Here is a 19,120-nt window from a genome sequence, read left to right as displayed (position 1 = left end):
AAAAAACTGGCGATAAAAGAAGTCAAAATAATTACAGGCCGTATATAACATAGTATGTAGCAACCTAGTTCTGACAGTGAATGTTATCGGTCTAGTAATAGATTTCTCTTGACTGTCAATTATTATACATGTATAGCAGTGGAAACAATTTTACTTGGTGCATTGTAATAATTGTATTCTCTCCCTCACAACAGTGCTGGGATTAAATTCATTAACGACACAAAGTGTTAGTGGACTTACTCTACAACTTATGTGTACCACTAAATTTTTTTTTTTTAAATCACAATTAGTACTGTATTACTTAAGGTAATAAAAATTAATCAGTGCAAATATCATCCTATTTAAATGAATATATCAAGCTAAGCTAAAAGGGTTAAGACAAATATGTAGTGTTAATCAACAAATGAAACTTAAAACATTCTGGTCAGTGCACAAAGATTTAATGAAACCCTTGAAAGACAATTTACTATAAAAATTTTAATTGCAGAAAATGAAGTTAGATAGTGCCAATGGATGATTTATCTGCGCATAACATTATTCATATTAATATAATAAGGGGTATAAACAGTGGTTGGGTTCCCTGGTTGGCCAGTTTGTTGCTGAAAAGCAGTCTGTGGGCTGACGTTCATCATTTGCATTGGAATTTGTTGCGGCTGTAAAAAACTCTGTGAGTTAGCTGTGATGTAGCTGGGGTTGATCATGCCTTGGGGCATCCTGTAAGGGAAATATCTGGGGATCATTCCTCCAGTGCCAGGCTGGATGGTCACGTTGGGAGTCAATGTCATGTTAGGGTTGATTGTCACATTAGGGTTGCTTTGGCTTACGGTGGGAGCTTTACGGGAGGTGGACGACGATGTTCGTTGCCGTTTGTAAACTGGCGCTGAAGGTTGACCCATGAGGGCTGTATGGGGAGGAACTGGTGTCATGGACCGCATCATGACAGTGGGGGGTGGGGTCATGTTGATGGATGAAGGTGGTGGTGGGGTGAGGTTCTGTGCTGGCAAGTTATCTACTGGCATATCATGAATGCGGTTTGTCAATTGTTGGAGTTTAATTAGATCACAGTTATTAGGTTGTTGAGTTTGATAGACATTGCTTCCCTGCAGCATGGCTTGCTGAACTACCATTGGAATTATACGAGGTGAATTTTGGTGCAGTGACTGCTGTGTGCGTTGTTGCTGCTGCAGTGAGGGTGGGTATGTAGAAATAGGAGAGCCATGATGGTGGTAGTTGATGCTTGTTGTTGCCACTGACTGGCTCAGGTACCCAGAACCACTCGAGTGGGCATGCAGGCCACCCATGTTGACAGTGTCCATAAAACTATTCCTGCTCTGACCATTGTTACAATATTGCATGTTTTGTGCACAGTCATAGTTAAGTGTGAGTGAAGAATGCTGACTAGGTTCTGATGCCATGTCAGCGGCCAGCTGAGAGACATCAAAGTTGGCTTGGTGCTGCTGCAAGCTTTGAACATTTGCCCCTGTTGACACTGATGGGAGGTAAGTTTGGGTCACACGACCTTGACCTGAAGATCTTGACCTCTGTTGGGAACGAGCTGAGGCAGACTTATTTTGCCTCGTCATCCCCATGGAAGAGTGTGTTTTTTGTTGAGGTGATGTGTCCATTGTGTGCTTTTCCTGATGCCCACTCATGGCTGGTGAGGAAAGATGGGAGGGGGAGGGCGAGGTCAACTGGCCAGGTGATGTGAGCTGTGCAGGTGAGGCTAGGGAGGCTACACTGTGGTATGGGTCATCATACGGTGAAGAGGTGGGAATTTGCTGGGACGGTGTGCGTGGCTGCTGCTTAACTTCAGGCGAGGCTGAAATTAAAATGGGTGACCCTGGAAACATCCCAGTCACATTTTTGTTCTGTGCAGCTGGAGACATTAACGTCTGTTGAGGAACTGATGGTGACCTAAGTGTCTGTTGTGGAATAGAAGGTGACATTAAAGTCTGTTGTGGAATTGAAGGAGACATTAATGTCTGTTGTGGAATTGATGGTGACATCAAAGTCTGTTGTGGAATAGACGGAGACATTAATGTCTGTTGTGGAATAGAAGGGGACATCATTGAAGAATGTTGAACAGATGGGGACATCATGCTTTGTTGTACAGCCGGAGACATTAACGTCACCTGTTGAATAGGTTGATGCATGTGTGAGGGAGATGAGAGCAGAGGGTCAACAGACTGCCTGCCCACTTGTGAGTCAGACTGTAGGTTAACGTTCTGTGGGGTTGGAGCTCTACCCATGCTGCCAGCAGGGGATGGGAGGTCCTCGTCATCACTGTTGACTATGACAGGTGCAGGGGCCGGCGGTGGGGAAGATGGAATCAAGGGATCACTGGGAGACTGAGCGTCACTAAAAGCATCAGTTAGCTCGTCTATGCTGCCAAACGAGGAAGATTCAACACTAGCCTGGGGACTGTCAGCTTGCTCCAAATCTTTAACGATCTCAGCTAAGTTTTCACTTGCTGCTTTAGTCTCCTCATCTTCCTCTCTCTCTTCTCTCACATCCACAGGGGATTTTTCCTCCTCCTTTGCAGGCTCCTCTTTCTTTTCTACAGTGGCCTGAGCTTGGTCTTGGCTGTCACTATCAGAGAACATTTGTGTTGTGACCCTCCTTTCATGACCACTGTCATCATCACTCAGTTTCTCAACACTGTGCCTTATGACAGCACTCACCCTGGGAATGGCATCGCTATCATCAGATGATGATGCTGACAACCGCCTAACTTTACTGGTCATTTCGGTGATGCTATTATTGTTTTCGATTGGTTTCCCACTTTCAACAACCTTTGGTTTAGTCTTTTCTTCATCTTCTGAGTCATCATTATCGCCATCATTATCATCGTCGTCATCATCATCGTCATCATCCGAGTCTGAAGTGTCAGAATTGGATGAATCACTGCTGTCACTAGTAGACGATGAATCAATATACTCATCAATAACTTTGTTGCTTTTCGGACTTGTAGTGACCGTAGAATGGCTCGGCAAGAAGTCATTATCTTGGCTTAATGTTTCTTCTTTTTTATTTTCTTCCACCTCTTCATCACTTTCATTGTGACTAGCAGCCTCTTCTTCCGCTTGACCACTTGATTTTGTCATGTTCTGTGGATGAAATAGGCTAATGTTATTTTTTATCACTTATTTATAGTTTGTAGTCCAATTTTGCACTGTTCAGATTGTCAAAAAAATCTCGTTTTTTAAAACTATTTACTATTTAAAAATTGTCTCAAATTATAAATGTAATGTGTAAAAAAAAACGAGACAAATAAAATAGGAGTAGAAATCAATCAGGAATAATAGTGAGCTTTTGAGTAAGACCACACAATTTACACAACAAAAAAATCTATCTTAGCTTGATAGCCTAATTCTGGTTCGTTTCAGTAGATTTTGTTACAAATTACAAACTCCATTCTTCATTACCAATTTGTAACAAACATTAGATTTTCTTGATTTTAATTTATTTCATACATTAATTTGGATGACCCTGAATATGTAAGTTCAACCTACCTTGCGAGGTCTTCCTGGTTTTCTGCCAGGCACTTTGTTATTTTTAACATCATCTTCACTATTCTTGACAACTGAATCTTCCATTTCATCTGCTTTTTTAGGAGGTCTTCCTGGTTTTCGTTTGAATGGTCGACCCTGTTTACTCAATGGCCTTTCTTTCCTGTTGTCCTTCAATGAAGGTCGACCTGGCTTACGGCCTAACTTATTCTTTATCTTTTGCACAGAAGAAACACCATCCATTTTGGGTGGTCTTCCTGGTTTGCGCCTCATTTTCTTTTTCCCTTGAACTTTTCTCACAACTTCTTCTGCTTTTCTTGGCCATTTTTTATCTGGAGTTTTAACAGGAGAGTCAAAGCTGGGGCGGAAAGGTGACGGGCTTATGGGACTTAGAGGGGATGATGTCCTGGCAGGAGATTTTTCCATACGAAGTTGAGGTGGGGGAGGCATGTCTTCATCAGCTTCAAATTCAAATGGACACTTAGGATCTCCTGGGGAAAAAAAGTTTAGCAGACTTCTATATAGGCAGTGATTTCCTGTCAATATTTAAAAACCTATAATTAAAGTGTATGTATTCTGGTGAAGGTTAAGGCAAAGATTTTCTATTTTGGGATTGGGTCATTTAAAAAAAAAAAAGAAAATTATCAAAAAAATATATTCACACAACATACCATCATTTTTAAATCTTTTTAAAGCTGAGTTTCCCCAAGTCATGCTTGGAAATCTCTTACGTCCAAATCTTCTTGGCCACTGAAAAAATACATTTTTAAATAGGTTGATAGATGCATTGATATTTGATAGAATTTTATTTTATGTGTTTCCAAAAAAGTGCATATAATGAAAAATTATATATAAATATACACACACAATTTGCATGCATATGTAACAACACAAAATCTTTAAAAATTTCAAGACATTATATGCAACATTTAAAGAGTTTTTAAAGATTTTTTTGCTTAATGACATTATGGCTTAATAAATATTTTGTGAATGTTTTATTTCTTGACAAACTAGAAACATTTTTCTTTAATGGAACTATTTCTTAAACAGGCCTTTTTAGATACTAGATTTTCTAATTGTTATCCTATATTTTGAAAAAGGTGTAGGTATTTATGAGTAGCTATTAATCATAGAACAAAATTATTTTAATATGAGAATCTCTATTCAAGATTATTTTATCTTGAATTTATTAAAATATACACAGGCTTTGATGCAGATAAAAGAAATGGGTAGCGTTTGACATTGTATTGCATAACACATTTTAGTCACAAACCCTTGTATCCAGAAAAACAGTAGCTTATTAGATAATAGAAATGATTGGAACACTTATTTCTTTCTATTTGAATCCATAAGAGAAATATAATTTATACTATTTGAATATTTCTGTGTCTGTAAAAATGTAAAATGCGCCAAACAAGTACATTTTACAGACTGCAGTTTTATTTTTGACATGAAATATTGGACTATTATAGTTTCTATTTTTTCTCTATTTTTAATTTATTTGTGTGTTGTTAATTTAAAAAAAAAATTAAATCTTTATAGACATATAAAATAAAGAAACTTATTTATATTACAGTATTGTACTTTAGATACATTACATGGTAGGATTAAATGGTTTTAAAAAAAGTTCTGGAATATTTAACCCTTACAGTCCTGAGAGAGTATTTTTTTTAAATTTCCTTCCCTCTTCACAGTACATATTAGTTAACCAGACATTAATACCCTAAACAAGACCTCAAAATCTAGGTGTAAATATTTCAAACGTAAATTGGACAACATACCTATTCTAAACATCTGACATCGACTCTGGATGCAGATCATGATAAAATATTTGTGTTTAATTAATACTGTTAGCACATTCACGAGTTACTTTTTCAAAATCTTTATTCAATTTCACTGTAATAATTCTATACATGCCAACATCAGTTGTTCCAAACAAAACTCATACATTTTAACTCTATGAGATTTGTCTGTACAGCAAAATAATCTCCAGACATGAGGGAGACAAACTGTAAATAACATGCTGGCAGAGGGAATAGGGAGCTAAAAGAATGTCTTGGCTGTAAGGGTTAAAATTCTGTCAGGACTATCAGATATAAAAATAGTGGTGGAAGAATTCTACCAAAATGGTGGACTAGGAAATATTGTTACCTTATCAGTCTGATCTTCTTCAGGTGTGCTAGGGGAACACAGTGAAGCTATCTTGGCTTCATCTTTTATTGGAGTTTTTTTCAGCTCTTCTGATATTTTCTTACGTTCTGTCACTATACTCTCAACCACATGGCGCATCTCAACCAACTACAACAAATACAATCAAACAATGATTGCCATATCTTGCTGACACAAATACCTTTATCAAGCAGTGCAACAGTACATTACACAACAAATTTTACAAAAAAATCATTGTAATACTTACTCTAAATACCACCACTTGTTGCATAATTTCTAAAAGTATGCTATGAAATTGTTAAAATATCAAATGGGTTTCTAATATTGATTAATGGTAATTTGCCACAATATTTACTGAATTCATGCAACATAAAACCAAACAGTTATGTCCACACAATTCAATAGTGAAGAATAAAGAGATGTACAATTTTAAGGGAAAAAATACAAAACAATGTCCAACTTAATTACCACTTTTTAAAGTGGCAATTTCAAAATAGTCTACAGTTTATACTTGATATTCAAAATAAACCTACAAAATATATTCTTTAATAACACATATAGTAGAACTTTTTAAAATGACTTCTATGAACGTCAGGTTAAAATTATCTATTTGTTTCTTTAAATTATGTTATTCATTCCAAAAACTCTTACATCCTCGTTATAAAATTTTCATAGCATGCACTTTTTGATAAATTATTTTTAGGTACATCAACATTAATATAATTTTTAAAATACCAAGGCACACAGAATTGGATGAGGTTTCAGAAATGGATATAACATTGCTGTTACAACAAGAACAAAAGACAAAAATATTTTTCAATCACCATTTTTTTTTAATTTGACTATAAATATTTGACTGATAAATTATTTTAGAATAGTTTAAGAATTCAAATGCAAATTTTAAGGAATGTATAAATTCTGGTAGCTCATTCCCTTCCTTCAATTGTTCACAAATACCAGGGATTTTTTTTTTAAAATGTGATTTAAGGGGAAACTATCAGGGATGTATTATTCCATTATTGCATTGAAAAGAGTAACAGGTGGGTATAACCTGTTGGATTAAGGGGATCCTCATTGAGTCAGTTCTAACAAGAATAATAGAAATAAAAATCACTCAATAGACTCACCTGTTTGTCAGCCTCTTCCTCCTCCTCTGTCAAAAAAGACTTGCTAATGATAGGTGTCCAGTGCAAGCTGTCTTCATCTAAAGTTAAATGTGGTTTAGCCTTTACTTTCTCAACATAGGCCTCTACCATGGAATGGTCCACTGCTATCACAGGTCTACATAAGAGAAAATGTTTTTTTGCTTAAAATCAATAATATAACTTTTTGTGAAGTTGTTTGAAATGTATAATAAAAACTAGGAATGTTATATTTTTCAAAACTATGATGAAACAGTGTTCCTGAGCTTCATAAAAACCAGTAATATGTAAATGTGATGAAAATAAATGTATGGTCATGTTCTATTTTCACACACAATTTAGAAAGAGCATAGACACCTATGGCAATATGTTAACATAAAACTGGTAAAAAAAAAATTGTTAAATAAAAAGAAGAAAAATGGAATTGGTGGAAAAACTTCAGACTGAATTAAGTCTGAAGAAAATATAGTTTGACCATTTCCATTCAAAAAAAAAAGCAAACTTATATTTCTGAACCAAAGAATTATTTTTTTACTAAGTTACAGTGAATTGTATTAAAAAAAATTACAAAAAGAACCATTTTACTTACTTTTCACCTTGTTGCTTTAAGAATTTTAGATCTTTCAATGTCTGCAAAACATCTAAGGGGCAAATTCCTGTTCTTTCACTGATACCTGCAAAGTAAAATGTAACAATTTTTTATATAAACAAGATGATCTGGGTGCTTAATTTTGTAGTAACATTATAAATGTTTTCTTTGTTTTCTGATAACCATTAATGTTATGTAAAACAAAACTACAAAGGAAATGTTCTAAATGGTTTCTGCAAGATCAGTAGCCTGTATTTTTTTTTAATCTTACTTTTAATTGTGATTTTTGTTTGAGATTGTTTAAACTGTTCTAATAAGACACTGCGCCAGTAAGCTTTGTAACTGACAGCACCAAGAGCTGATAGAGGTTTCTCTGGTGATCCAAAACATTCTTCACGTCTAGACAACAAGTAACCTAACAACAAAAAACAAAATTGTATTCATTTAATCACACAGATCAAAAACTATAATAAGAAAATTGTTTTATTAAATAGTTTTAAAAAAGGGGAACATACTGAAATCTATGAGTAGACGCCCATAGCCTTTGCGCATATACTGTGGCATTGTCATTATACATGACACATTGTACTTTTGTTGACAGTGTTTTTCCTGAAGAATGTAATTAAAATTATTACATATAACAAAGAATTTCCAAATAACAAATTGAAAAATAATTCTTGCTGTTAAAAAAAGGATATGCATTACTGCTAAATCTTAGCAATGTATGATCACTAAACCAAAGGCCCAGGGTTTGAACCCCCAGGCAGATAAAACTCATTAGCTGTGGGAAACAAGCTCTCTAGGAGATAAAAACTACTTGTTTGTAAGGTTTCTGCTTTGGATTAGTAATGCAATACATCAGAGCAAAAAATAGTGCTAGAAAAACTTTTACAGCATTGTAAACAGAGATAGGAGGTCCTGTAAAAGGAACTATTAGGCAGATCAGTCAAACCTAGAAGGAAGCCTAACTACAGACTTTTACCTTTTTTTTGGCATTAGTTGCCATGAAAAAATACAGAAAAGCATGGAAGGATGGTGTAAATGACCTATGCTCCACTGTGAGTTGAAAAAAAGGTAAAGAAGAATAAGACTTTTAAAAAATAGATTACAATTATTAGACTTACCTTTGAGAAATAACCAACAATGTGAGAACCATATTCATCATTGACAGTTAACACATAAAACAAAAAAGGCTCAACATCATAATACAAAGTTTTGTGATCCAAAAACAATTTGGCAAGCAGACAAAGATTTTGGCAGTAGAGTTTGCTGGATTGTCCATCCACTTCAAATACAGATAATTCACCACAACGGTAGATTTCATCTGCTGGTGGATGTCTTAGTTGACATTTTTCCTAGAAATAGACAAGATTTATAAATCATCCTTGGTTAATATGTAATACACAACTAAACATTGGCTGAGGTGCAAGTAACAGTGTTTCCTTAAAATAATAATATAAAAAACACATTATTTCTTTTAACTTACCTACCACAAACATTGAATTTTGACCTATGGTTACATTTTTAACATTTACAAAACTTAAACAATGTACCAGTTACTTTAATTTAGTTAATTATTTTTTCAAATACTCATTACAAAGACAATGCAAATTTCTTACTTTAAAAGTATGTTCTAAGAATAAATAAAGCAGGAGTATCTCTCCTAAACTTTCAAGTATATTACATTTTTTAAAATAGAGTATTATCGCATTGAAAAAAGAATTGTGCACCAAATGAATAAAAACGATGAGTGTATAAAATTAGAGCTTTAAAAAGGAAACGATTCATTTTTAAAAAGTTCATTAAACATCTAATTAAGAACATTTTATGTTTCAATACAATTTATACATTGTTATCGAGTCTTAGCCTACAAGAGAAGTTTGAAAGAAATCGGTCTGGTAGAAGTTGTATAAAATTTTGCTCGCAAATTCCCATCCATGACAGACTGTAAACAGAGGAATCAACGTAAATAAGTTCTTACGTTTTCTGAGAAAGCAGAAACAGTATAAAGTAATTTCGTTCACCAGAAATCACTCAAAATTTGAAACCACAGAATAATATATGATACCTATGTATGCAATTTTCCTGAAACTGTACTTATGTTAACACTAAGAAACCAGAAATAAAGTACAACATCCGTATATCTGAGGTCACTCAAAATTGAGAGTAATTCAGTATAACATCTTAGACACATACATGAAATTTCTTTTACCAAAATCAAACAGCACTAAGTTACCACCGAAATAGAATAAAATACCACTTGCAGTTACAGGAAAGTGTTTAAATTTGCTATCTGCATATACAACGTAATACTTATATGTTCAATTTCGTCTACCTCAATTAAACGGTCCTCAAATGATTGGCTTTTGAGAAACAGGAAGTAGAATAAGTACCACTTCCAGCATAATACTAGTAGAAGAAATGTCTTCAACATAATATAATAGTACCCTGTGTAATGTGTTCACAGACACAAACAAAATTGCAAAAAAAAAAAACCAGGTGGTCTTTTTTTACTCAGCGCAATTTATTAAAATCTCAATTTTTACTTTAGGCAATTCCTTTATACTTCGTACACAAGAAAGTAAAAATGTAATATATTAAGATTAAATGTATGCACATTTTGTACTTACAATATGTCTATGAAGTCCATTTCGGCTCTTCATGTATTTTAGACAATATTCACAGATATAAAGTTTTGGTAAGCTGCAAATAGAACAATATAAATTATAACAAATTAAACTTTAAACTTACCTAATGGTAGGGTGTCGCCTAAGATTTTAAACTTCATTATTGTTCAAGATGACAACAATTAAAAACTACATTTATTTACTTTTAATTTCATACCAATTTTATTTATCAAATTTAATCGTTAGCCTAGAAAATGACTTGTGAAAAAAGGCGTTTGTTTTTAAATGGCTAGGATGATATGACTGATTTTCAGTGAATCGGTGGGTTTTAAGGAGTGTTGTTATGATGCGATTGACCGTTCAGCAGAAATGTGTCGCCTGCAAGATTTCTCCTCATGCAAATACATGGCGGGCAAAATGGGCGGACTTAGTTAGCTGTTGTCTCGATCAAGTTATTTTTTTATAGGTTTTGTTTTTTACCCTGCATGATTTTAAAAACATTAATGACATTAGTTTAGTTAGAAAGCAAGTTATAATTTTCTATAGTTTAGAATATATTTTCAGTACGGTTAGAACAATATTAAATATAGCAATTCACGTTTTGCTTACTTTTATTATGTTCTGCTCGATATTCTCAGCGATTAGACCAAAAAAATGTACAAATGGCAAGTTTGCATCACACTAATCATCCATTGTTAAAACTAGACCGGTATCGTTGAATAATATGCAAAAATAATGATTTTTAGTATATTTCTGAAATCACCATGAAACGTTAAAGAAACGGAATCACTGTATCGTCGTTTTCGGCAGTCATCATTATCATGATGATGGTAAAAAAAGTAGGTCAAGCTACCTAATGGAAACCATTAACAAAATACATCTTAAGTTGACTAAACTAATTTCGTATCTCTTACCTGGCATATTCCTGTGGGTAAGGTGACGAATACCAAGTTTCTATCTCGTACTGACCCATCTCAATACAAGGAGGGTAACGACCAGTTTCTACTTTGCATTCTAGGCCATTAGCTTCTTGAGTACATTGCTGTAAGACAATTGCATTTACAAACATTTTTTCTTGAATGACTAGTACTAATACTTCAAATTTAAAAATCACAACAAGTAACACACTGATCTTTACACTTTTTACCAAACACTTTAATGTGTCTAAGTTGCTAGAGAAAAATAAGCTAGATATGTTACCTTATCCAATTCCTTCTGTGACTGTTCTTGAGCTTGTTTAAATAAAGCCACATCCTCTTCTGTCACATATGATGGTAAAACCATTCCTGCTTTTGTACGTATAGTATCTGAAAAATGTTAATGTAAGAAAAGGCTGTTTTACAGAAAGGTTAATACCACACAACCAGTTCTGCCATTATTTAATGTACATGAAACAAAAACAAATGCTACAACTGGACAGAACTCTCACACTCAGTTATACCAAATGGGTCTTCACATAGAATGACAACCTAATTTATTGAAAATATATCTAATATTAAGTTAGTTTTACAATGACAATGTTTATTTTATTAGCAATACTATTTTTATCCAAAAAATATTATTTAATATAAAATATTGTTAAATGTAGTTGGTTAGTAGCAATTTTAGTTTATAGAAAATAAATAAAAAGCCATCTGCTGGATGGACTATTCAACACAACAGGAGCTACAGAGGACATTTTGGTGCACTACATAAAATTTACTGCTAACAAAATCTGGACACGTTTTGTCACTCACTGATTCTCACACTTACAGATGATTGGGAGGGGAGACGAGAGCTTACCCCTAAACAAATGGCTGTTATTCCCCCTGCCTTGAGCTATACACGTCCTTCGACCAGCCCAGCATCTATTATGACCATCCAAAAGTTGGGACCCATAATGTCGAAACTCCTGTAATGTCATCTGCATGAGGTGGTTCATCTCATCCCACCAGGAGAGTTGACGCCGCGATGATGAAAGAATAGACTCAGATCCCTGCCTGTCACTTATACACACATTCAAACCCTTACTATCACAGCTGTGTTGAGTACAAGAGGATAGTGGAAAGCTCGCACTAGAGCTAGACAAACTAGTTTCTTTTTTACAATTATACACCGGTAATGTCCTCTTGCGCTCACCTGTTGCATTGAAAAACTGAGAGAGACCATCAAATAGTCCCCGCAATTGGCCACTAAGTGGTGGTGCCCCACTCTTCTTTCTCACCCTTGAAGCATGTACTAATTTAGAACGTTTGATAAGCCTACAAGCTGTTTTTTGAGTGCTGCGCTGAGAATTCCGTGATTTCTTAACATCTTTTCTATTAGTTAATTTGTTTTTTGATTTTTTTTTCACTATTTCCTCACCCATGCCAATAAGGGGAGGTTGAATTGCACAAAGGGACACACGTGATGAGCGCTTGTTTGAGGGGGTGAAAAAGTGAGAAAGGCCATCAACCAAATGTTTGGTTTCAGGCAGAACACTAAGTGCTTCTAAAGTCCCCTGATTGAGTGTAAACTCACTAGGGGAAAGTAGATCTGTTTTCATTGTTTCATTATCTTCACTACTATCTTCATCAGCACTTTCTGACTTTCTCTTCTTTTTTTTGTTGCTGCTTCTCATCTTATTCTGTTTTGCAGCCTGGAATAACCTGATGAAAACAAAATAAAAATGTCGGGGTGTAAGGGCAAAAATAATTAGTCATGGAGCCAATATTTAAGCTGATAGGGAGATTTTAAACACGTATGCAGATTTACACTTATGGTGCTATTCTAGATTTGTGCAACTGTTTAAATGCATTGAAATTACAAGCTGTTGTCTAGCATATTCTGACTAGTCTCATACTTAAAGTTGATCTCCAGTTTTTTGAGGCTCTATAACCAACAGAATTTAACATGGACACCTACATTGCTTTAAGTGTTCTATATGCAAGAGGCATTTTTTTCATAAATGGCAAATAAGAAGTTATGATTTGAATAAGCTACCACTAATTAATAGCATACGAAACATGAAGTAACATCCTTTTACCACATGTATACAGACTAGTAATGTATATTTTCAAGAATATTCTAATTTATAACATTACAACAATGCTTAGCTACACATCAAACACATAAAATGTATTTATTTTTTTAACGTTAATAGTTACCTGGCTTTTTTAAGCTTCTGTTTGGAGGTAGCATGTATTTGTGACTTAATTTTTAATGTATATTTCATAGCTGCTTCCAGAAATTGCTTTCCTTTTTTATTTCCACGTTCTGGATCACAAAGATTACATTTCCAGTCACCTATAGAAATCACAAAATGAGGTAAGAAAAATGGTTTGTGATTTATATAAAAGCAGTGGTGAAAGTTCAACTGAAAAATTATGTTTTGAAACAAGAAAATATTTTCTTAAGCTATAATAAAAATAGTGTAGTTTGCATTTACATTACTATGATATAAAAAAATTTCTTTAAAACATTAAAAATGAAAAAACTACACGTCTCTGAGAAGCATGCTAATAACTTAACGAAATAAAAACAATCCTAATAAGAAGACTTGTATCAGTGAAATTTCATTTCTTAACCCTAGTAACGTAGATAAACCTGACATCAGGTTTGGCTAATTTAACAGCTTCTCCTCCATTGCCCTGCTTAATTATTTTTTTATTTTGACAAAAAAGTAATTCACTAAGCAGGGCTGCCAAACCAAAAACATTTTCAGTTATTGATACACATTTAATAATGCCCGTAATTTTACATACAAAGTAAGCATAATGGAAATAATCACCTAACTTTTGTCTTAACAATAACAATTAGCCCTGTTACGCATGCTACATTTATTTATGATCAGTGAACCATATTCTAAAAGAACTGCACCTTATTTTTAGATAGTGGTTGGAACTTGTAATGCTTCTTCAACATTAATTAAGCTATCTAGACACTTTTAGTTTTCTTAATTTAAGGCAAATAAATAAATTCAGACAACTAACCTTTTGGTGGTTTAGAAATGGGCGGATCACAGCATGACATGTGGAAGCCACGATCACAGAAATCACAAAACAGCATGTCATCCTGATCAATTTTAAAAAGTTCTTTTAGGCTTTATCAAATACAAATACTAAAGTGTTTTTAAATTTTAGAGTCTGATGAGATTAAACAAAGTTTTTTCAAACAAACCTCTTTTCCAGATTTTCCACAAAACGAGCATTTTTTACAATTGATACATTGCCATCTCAGTTTACGAACTTTAGCAGTCAACTCTTCAGAAAACTTTAAGCATGATGGGTGGCCTTAACAAATATGACAAAAAATTATAATATAATAATAAATTATTTATTTAAATCATTGAAGATCAATAAAATTAATTTTGTGAGAGGTATTGGTTATAGGTAGAGCTTATACACATTGTTAAAGATTTTATAATTTTTAACAGGTGCATGGAATAACAGATTACACAATAAGCTAACCAGAAAATTGCAAAATGAAATAAAGTGAAATCTAAGTCTACTTATCTTGGATAGCAATACATAATATGTTACTGATAATATTTATATACAAATATTTTATATTGGCTTACGAGTGTGTGTATACACACACAACATCTTCATTCACAAAAAAACACTAAGGTTGTTTTTGAAAAGAGCAATGAAATACAAACACACTTACAATAAATAATTATATGGGGTGAAATGGGTAAAATGTTCAATGCAAGAATAAAGTTCTGAACAACTTACCACTATTACCACAATCAGCACAAGAAATAAGATCTTCCCATTTTCCTTCTCTATTGGAATCTGCACCTTCCAAGCAAAAACTACACAAAACTAGCGGTGTTGCCTTTTTCTAGAAAAAAGAATGTTTATTAAGGTCATCTCTGCCAATAAAGAAAAAGAAGCCAGCTGGTTTGCTTCATGCATTGCCAATCATGCAATAAAAAAGCAATTAAAATACTGAACAAAAGATGTTATTTAGAGAATCTGCATTTTTAGTTTAAACCTTCCCCCTTTCTGAAATTTTCGAGAAAGTTTCACTTGCATGATCAAGGCTAAATTGGACAATTTTGTCTAGGTAATAATATGTCCAAAAAAAAAAAAAAAACTACAACAAAATCCCAGCTGATACTTTATAGTAACTGATGTTAAATGTGAAAGGGTAAAATTTCACTTGAAAAATGAAGTAAATAAATACACTAAAAATGAGAAATGTATAATTACCCTATTCCTTTCAAATGGTAAAACTATTTCCACATTACTGTCACCAAGACCAAGAGAGGGCTGATTGTTGCCTTTTCTATCTTCTGTAGTAGGTAACTTTATCATTTTGCCAACCTGTTTAAGTTGACCTTGCTGTACAGCTCTACGTATGAATGTACGCAGGTTGCTGATTAGCTTCCCTTCATCCTTATTCTTTAATTTAGAATTGACATATTTTTCAATGGATCTTAGCATGAGACCCTTAGGATCATGAGACTGTTTTAAACACTGAACAACAAGTTTCATTAAGTCATCTTTGCTGTCTGATTGCTTTGATTTACCCTGAGACAGCGGTTTACCAGGAGACATTGATTTACCTGGAGATGCTGATTTACTTGGAGGTAATGATTTACCTTGAGAAATTAAAGCAGGGTCTTTGTAAGTATAATCATTGTTGTTTTCTACTCTCAAAAGTTTTCCACTTTGTACAGATAATTCTAGTTGTTCAACAATAGAATCTTCTGTAACTTGATGATTTTGTCTTATGGCATTTATAATTCTCTCTTTATTGGGTCGCTGTTTCTGGTGTTTTATTTTATGAACGGCTTCTAAAATCCAATCCAAGTATGTAGAATTTACCTCTACATTTGAATCACTTTCTTTAACCATTTTAATAAATATATCGGTCAAAAACTTTGCGAAGTTATACAGGAATAAATTATTTCAACCAGAAACACATTGCCAATCCTGAAAAATAAATATTAAGGTTTATTTTACTAATGAAGCAAACATAATAAAAAGAAATGATTTACAAATTAAAAAAATAACACATTTGAAAACAGCACAATTTGCACATTTAACACAAAAATAACATTTGTGAGAATAGATATATTAGCTCAAGTCAGTGATATTTCATTTAAAAAGTAATCACAAAATTGTATCATCTTACTAGCACCAATTGCTACCACAGGTGTGGGTGTGAATCTTTAAAAACCAGTTGAAACTAGATTTGACCCATCACTAATTTTAACACATGCAAAATTTCTGAAAAAAATCTTTAACATTAGTGTTGTGAACGGTATTTTAGTGTACTGTATGGGTATGAGAGTATGTGTGTTGTGCAATGTTTTATATTAATAGAAGATTCTGAGGCACAGAAGGATATGACATGTGAGAGTAGGTTTTGTTGTTTGGAAAATAGTTTAATCAGTCTTCGTCCTGTTGTGATAGTGAGCAGATGTATTATTCATTTGTCGTTGTGGATATGTTTCGTGTAACTGCAATAAACTATGGAGGGAATTAATTGTGGTCTTGTAAAGCGATTCTTATTGTATCATCAATCATTGTTTATATAAAGTCAAGTTGTCCTTCAAGCGTCGAACCCAGTCTCATCATCTCACTTCCTAACAATTAGCTTAGTTAAACACAGTTGTAATAACATTTTCTGAGCTACTGATTTACTTTGATAAAGAAATTAAGGGAGAATTTTTACACCCTTGTCCGATAATGAATTCTCTTTAAAAAAAAAGGGTGTTAAGTTATTGGTAGTTTATACATACATGGCTGGTTAATGTCAATGCTAACCCTGTCCCTAACACTAACCCCAACCCTGGTCCTACAATACGCCTAGCCCTAATTTCTAATCATAAAATTAGTCGAGATTACAATACTACTAACAACCCAACACACCTATTTTATGGAAGGAGTCTATTATCGGACAACGGTATTTATAATCAAGTTAAATTAATATCAAACAAAAGGTTCGGCCCCTGACAAATGTAGTTTAATTTATAAGAAGTTTAAAATCCCATGCAACACCGGACACCCCACTACGTAACTAGATTTCTCAATCTAGAACTATAAGTATTGGTTTGAAACTTGTGAGATAGATCCTAGATTTAGGAATAGAGAATCTAGATTCTAGACTATAACAAACTAGATCTAAGTCCTAAGTCGACCTAACCAGAACGTATTATTAATCTATATGCTAGAATAATTCTAGAGTCTAGAATCTATGTTCTAGTCTAGCTAGCTAGATCTAGATGTAGAGTCTAGTCTAGATTCTAGATCTAGACTTAGACTCTACTCTAGATTACAATCTCTAGTCTAGAGATTCTCTAGATTCTAGATCTAAGTCTTGAAAATATTTTTAAAAATTAAGATAGGCCTACAAAATGCAATCACAGTAATATTATTTGTGTGCTTTATGTAAGAACATAGTTAAGACTATTCAGGAGTAAGAGGATCTACACAAAAAAATCAGATAATTTGCCAACATTTTGTTTTTTATTATGAAAAAAATCAAGTTGTTTTGATATTTCTTGAGCAAAAAAAAATCACTAAGAGGCGGCATGTGTAAAGAAGCGACATGTTATTGAATAAAATGTGTACTTTGGGTAGGGCTACACCTCTAACACAATTATTTACACACCAAAATCTTCTAATATTTATAATTCTACCCCTTCAACGAAGTAGGCATTGCTGTTTTATTGTTGTTTCCAGCGGTGAACCAGGGTTGAAAATTCTTTTTCAAGAAGACGCGCAAAATTAAGCTACTACTATTCAAAAATTCCAGTTCGCACTAAGATTATCCCATGCAAATCCAGTGTAGACGTGTTCATTTGTAATTTATCTAATTTTTGAAGGTCTTACCTGTCTCCTAGAATCTACAGGTTTTAAGCGTTTGCTGAAAATTCGATAATTTTTGCCATTTCATAATGGCGATGAAGCCGTCTTAAATCAAACATGGCTGCCAAACTCTCCGAGATAACTGTGAATAGATCTATGTGACTTCGCAACAAAGTGTTTATTTTAAGTGAAAAATAAGTCACTATAATTTTGATACATATCAGCTACATTTTAAATACAAGATAAATAAGAATATGTCAGATCCAACAAAAGTTGACAAATCAATGCATACTCCAAGGACTATTTCATTCATAGGATGTATGTTGACCTACTTTATCTTTTTTTTTAGCCTTCGAGAATGCGTCAAGCTGGGCTGTACCGATACACTGCGCGATTCGATTGGTTGATGGAAACTATACTGATTAGTTATAAAAATAATATCTGCTTAGGCCCATAATTTGTAGTTTATTACGCCGACAATGAAAATAACTTTAATTTTTTTAGTAGCAAAAGCTTTGAGGTACGATTTTAGACATAGAGAATCCAGATCTAAATATAAGTCTAGTAAAAACTAAGTCAAAATCAAACGCTTATCACTTTATTTATATTATGTAGGCCTACTTTGGCTATTGTCGGCCTTTAGTATGAACTTAAGCCAGTGTGCAGTGTCATAGATAGGAACATCATTGTCATTAAGATATACTCTAGTCTAGATTCTTGTCATTATAGATTGTGATCTAGATCTAGTCTATTAGTATTAGTTACATATGCCTTACCCATCGTCGCCCTCAATACAACAAAAACATTTAATTTAATAGTTAGCTAATATTATTATTTATAGGCTAACAAATTTAAAAACAGGCCTAGGCTTGCATTAAAAATAATCAACGATAATCAATTGAAATGTTATTGGCATAAATAATAATAAAAGTAAGTTGACTAAAAAGCAAATTGGTTCGTTTTGTCACAGTGCGGTAACTCAGTGTGTCATGCGCCCACCAACGAAAAGTTGAAGAGGTTGAGTTTCTTTCAGGCATCTCTTCGAAGTCCCCCCCCCCCCACACACACAAACACGAAATACATATTTTATGTAGTGTCTGACCACCTCCCCCGCCAGTAGCGTGGCGAAAGGGGGGGGGGGGGAGGGGAGTGTGCGGACCGCACCGGGTGACACCATGTAGGCAGAGGCGTAGCTAGGGGGTGACACCAAGGCAAAAAATAGCAAAATATATAGAGAAAAATGATAATTCCACTTAATTAAGTGATTAATTCGAGTGTTAAATAGTATTTTAAGAGGTGCAAA

General features: G+C 33.8%; 1 protein-coding gene across 3 annotated transcripts; it reads right to left on the bottom strand.

Annotated features, from left to right (window-relative positions):
* Positions 1-424: 424 nt before the first annotated feature.
* On the bottom strand, positions 425-18,191 carry LOC131946879 (histone acetyltransferase KAT6B). 3 transcript variants are annotated; one of them, XM_059307864.1, is made up of 19 exons: positions 17,842-18,191; positions 15,211-15,936; positions 14,731-14,839; positions 14,174-14,286; positions 13,987-14,068; positions 13,162-13,300; positions 11,819-12,663; positions 11,237-11,343; positions 10,951-11,078; positions 10,040-10,112; positions 8,534-8,764; positions 7,925-8,018; positions 7,681-7,824; positions 7,410-7,494; positions 6,806-6,959; positions 5,661-5,807; positions 4,181-4,259; positions 3,513-4,000; positions 425-3,107 (listed from the first exon to the last, which is right to left on the bottom strand). In XM_059307864.1, the coding sequence occupies exons 2-19, from the start codon at positions 15,856-15,858 to the stop codon at positions 519-521; spliced, it is 6,255 nt and encodes a 2,084-aa protein (XP_059163847.1). In that variant the 5' UTR covers positions 15,859-15,936; positions 17,842-18,191; the 3' UTR covers positions 425-518. The 3 variants fall into 3 exon arrangements, with proteins under 3 accessions (XP_059163847.1, XP_059163849.1, XP_059163848.1); XM_059307866.1 differs by having other exon boundaries at positions 12,536-12,663; XM_059307865.1 differs by lacking the exon at positions 5,661-5,807.
* Between the last annotated feature and the right edge of the window lie 929 nt (positions 18,192-19,120).

Source organism: Physella acuta, unplaced genomic scaffold, assembly GCF_028476545.2.
Source record: "Physella acuta isolate Inbredline_101_S28 unplaced genomic scaffold, ASM2847654v3 ptg000574l, whole genome shotgun sequence".
Lineage (NCBI taxonomy): Eukaryota > Metazoa > Mollusca > Gastropoda > Physidae > Physella > Physella acuta.
The sequence above is the reverse complement of the archived record's forward strand: the minus strand, read 5'-3'. Positions and strand labels throughout refer to the sequence as shown.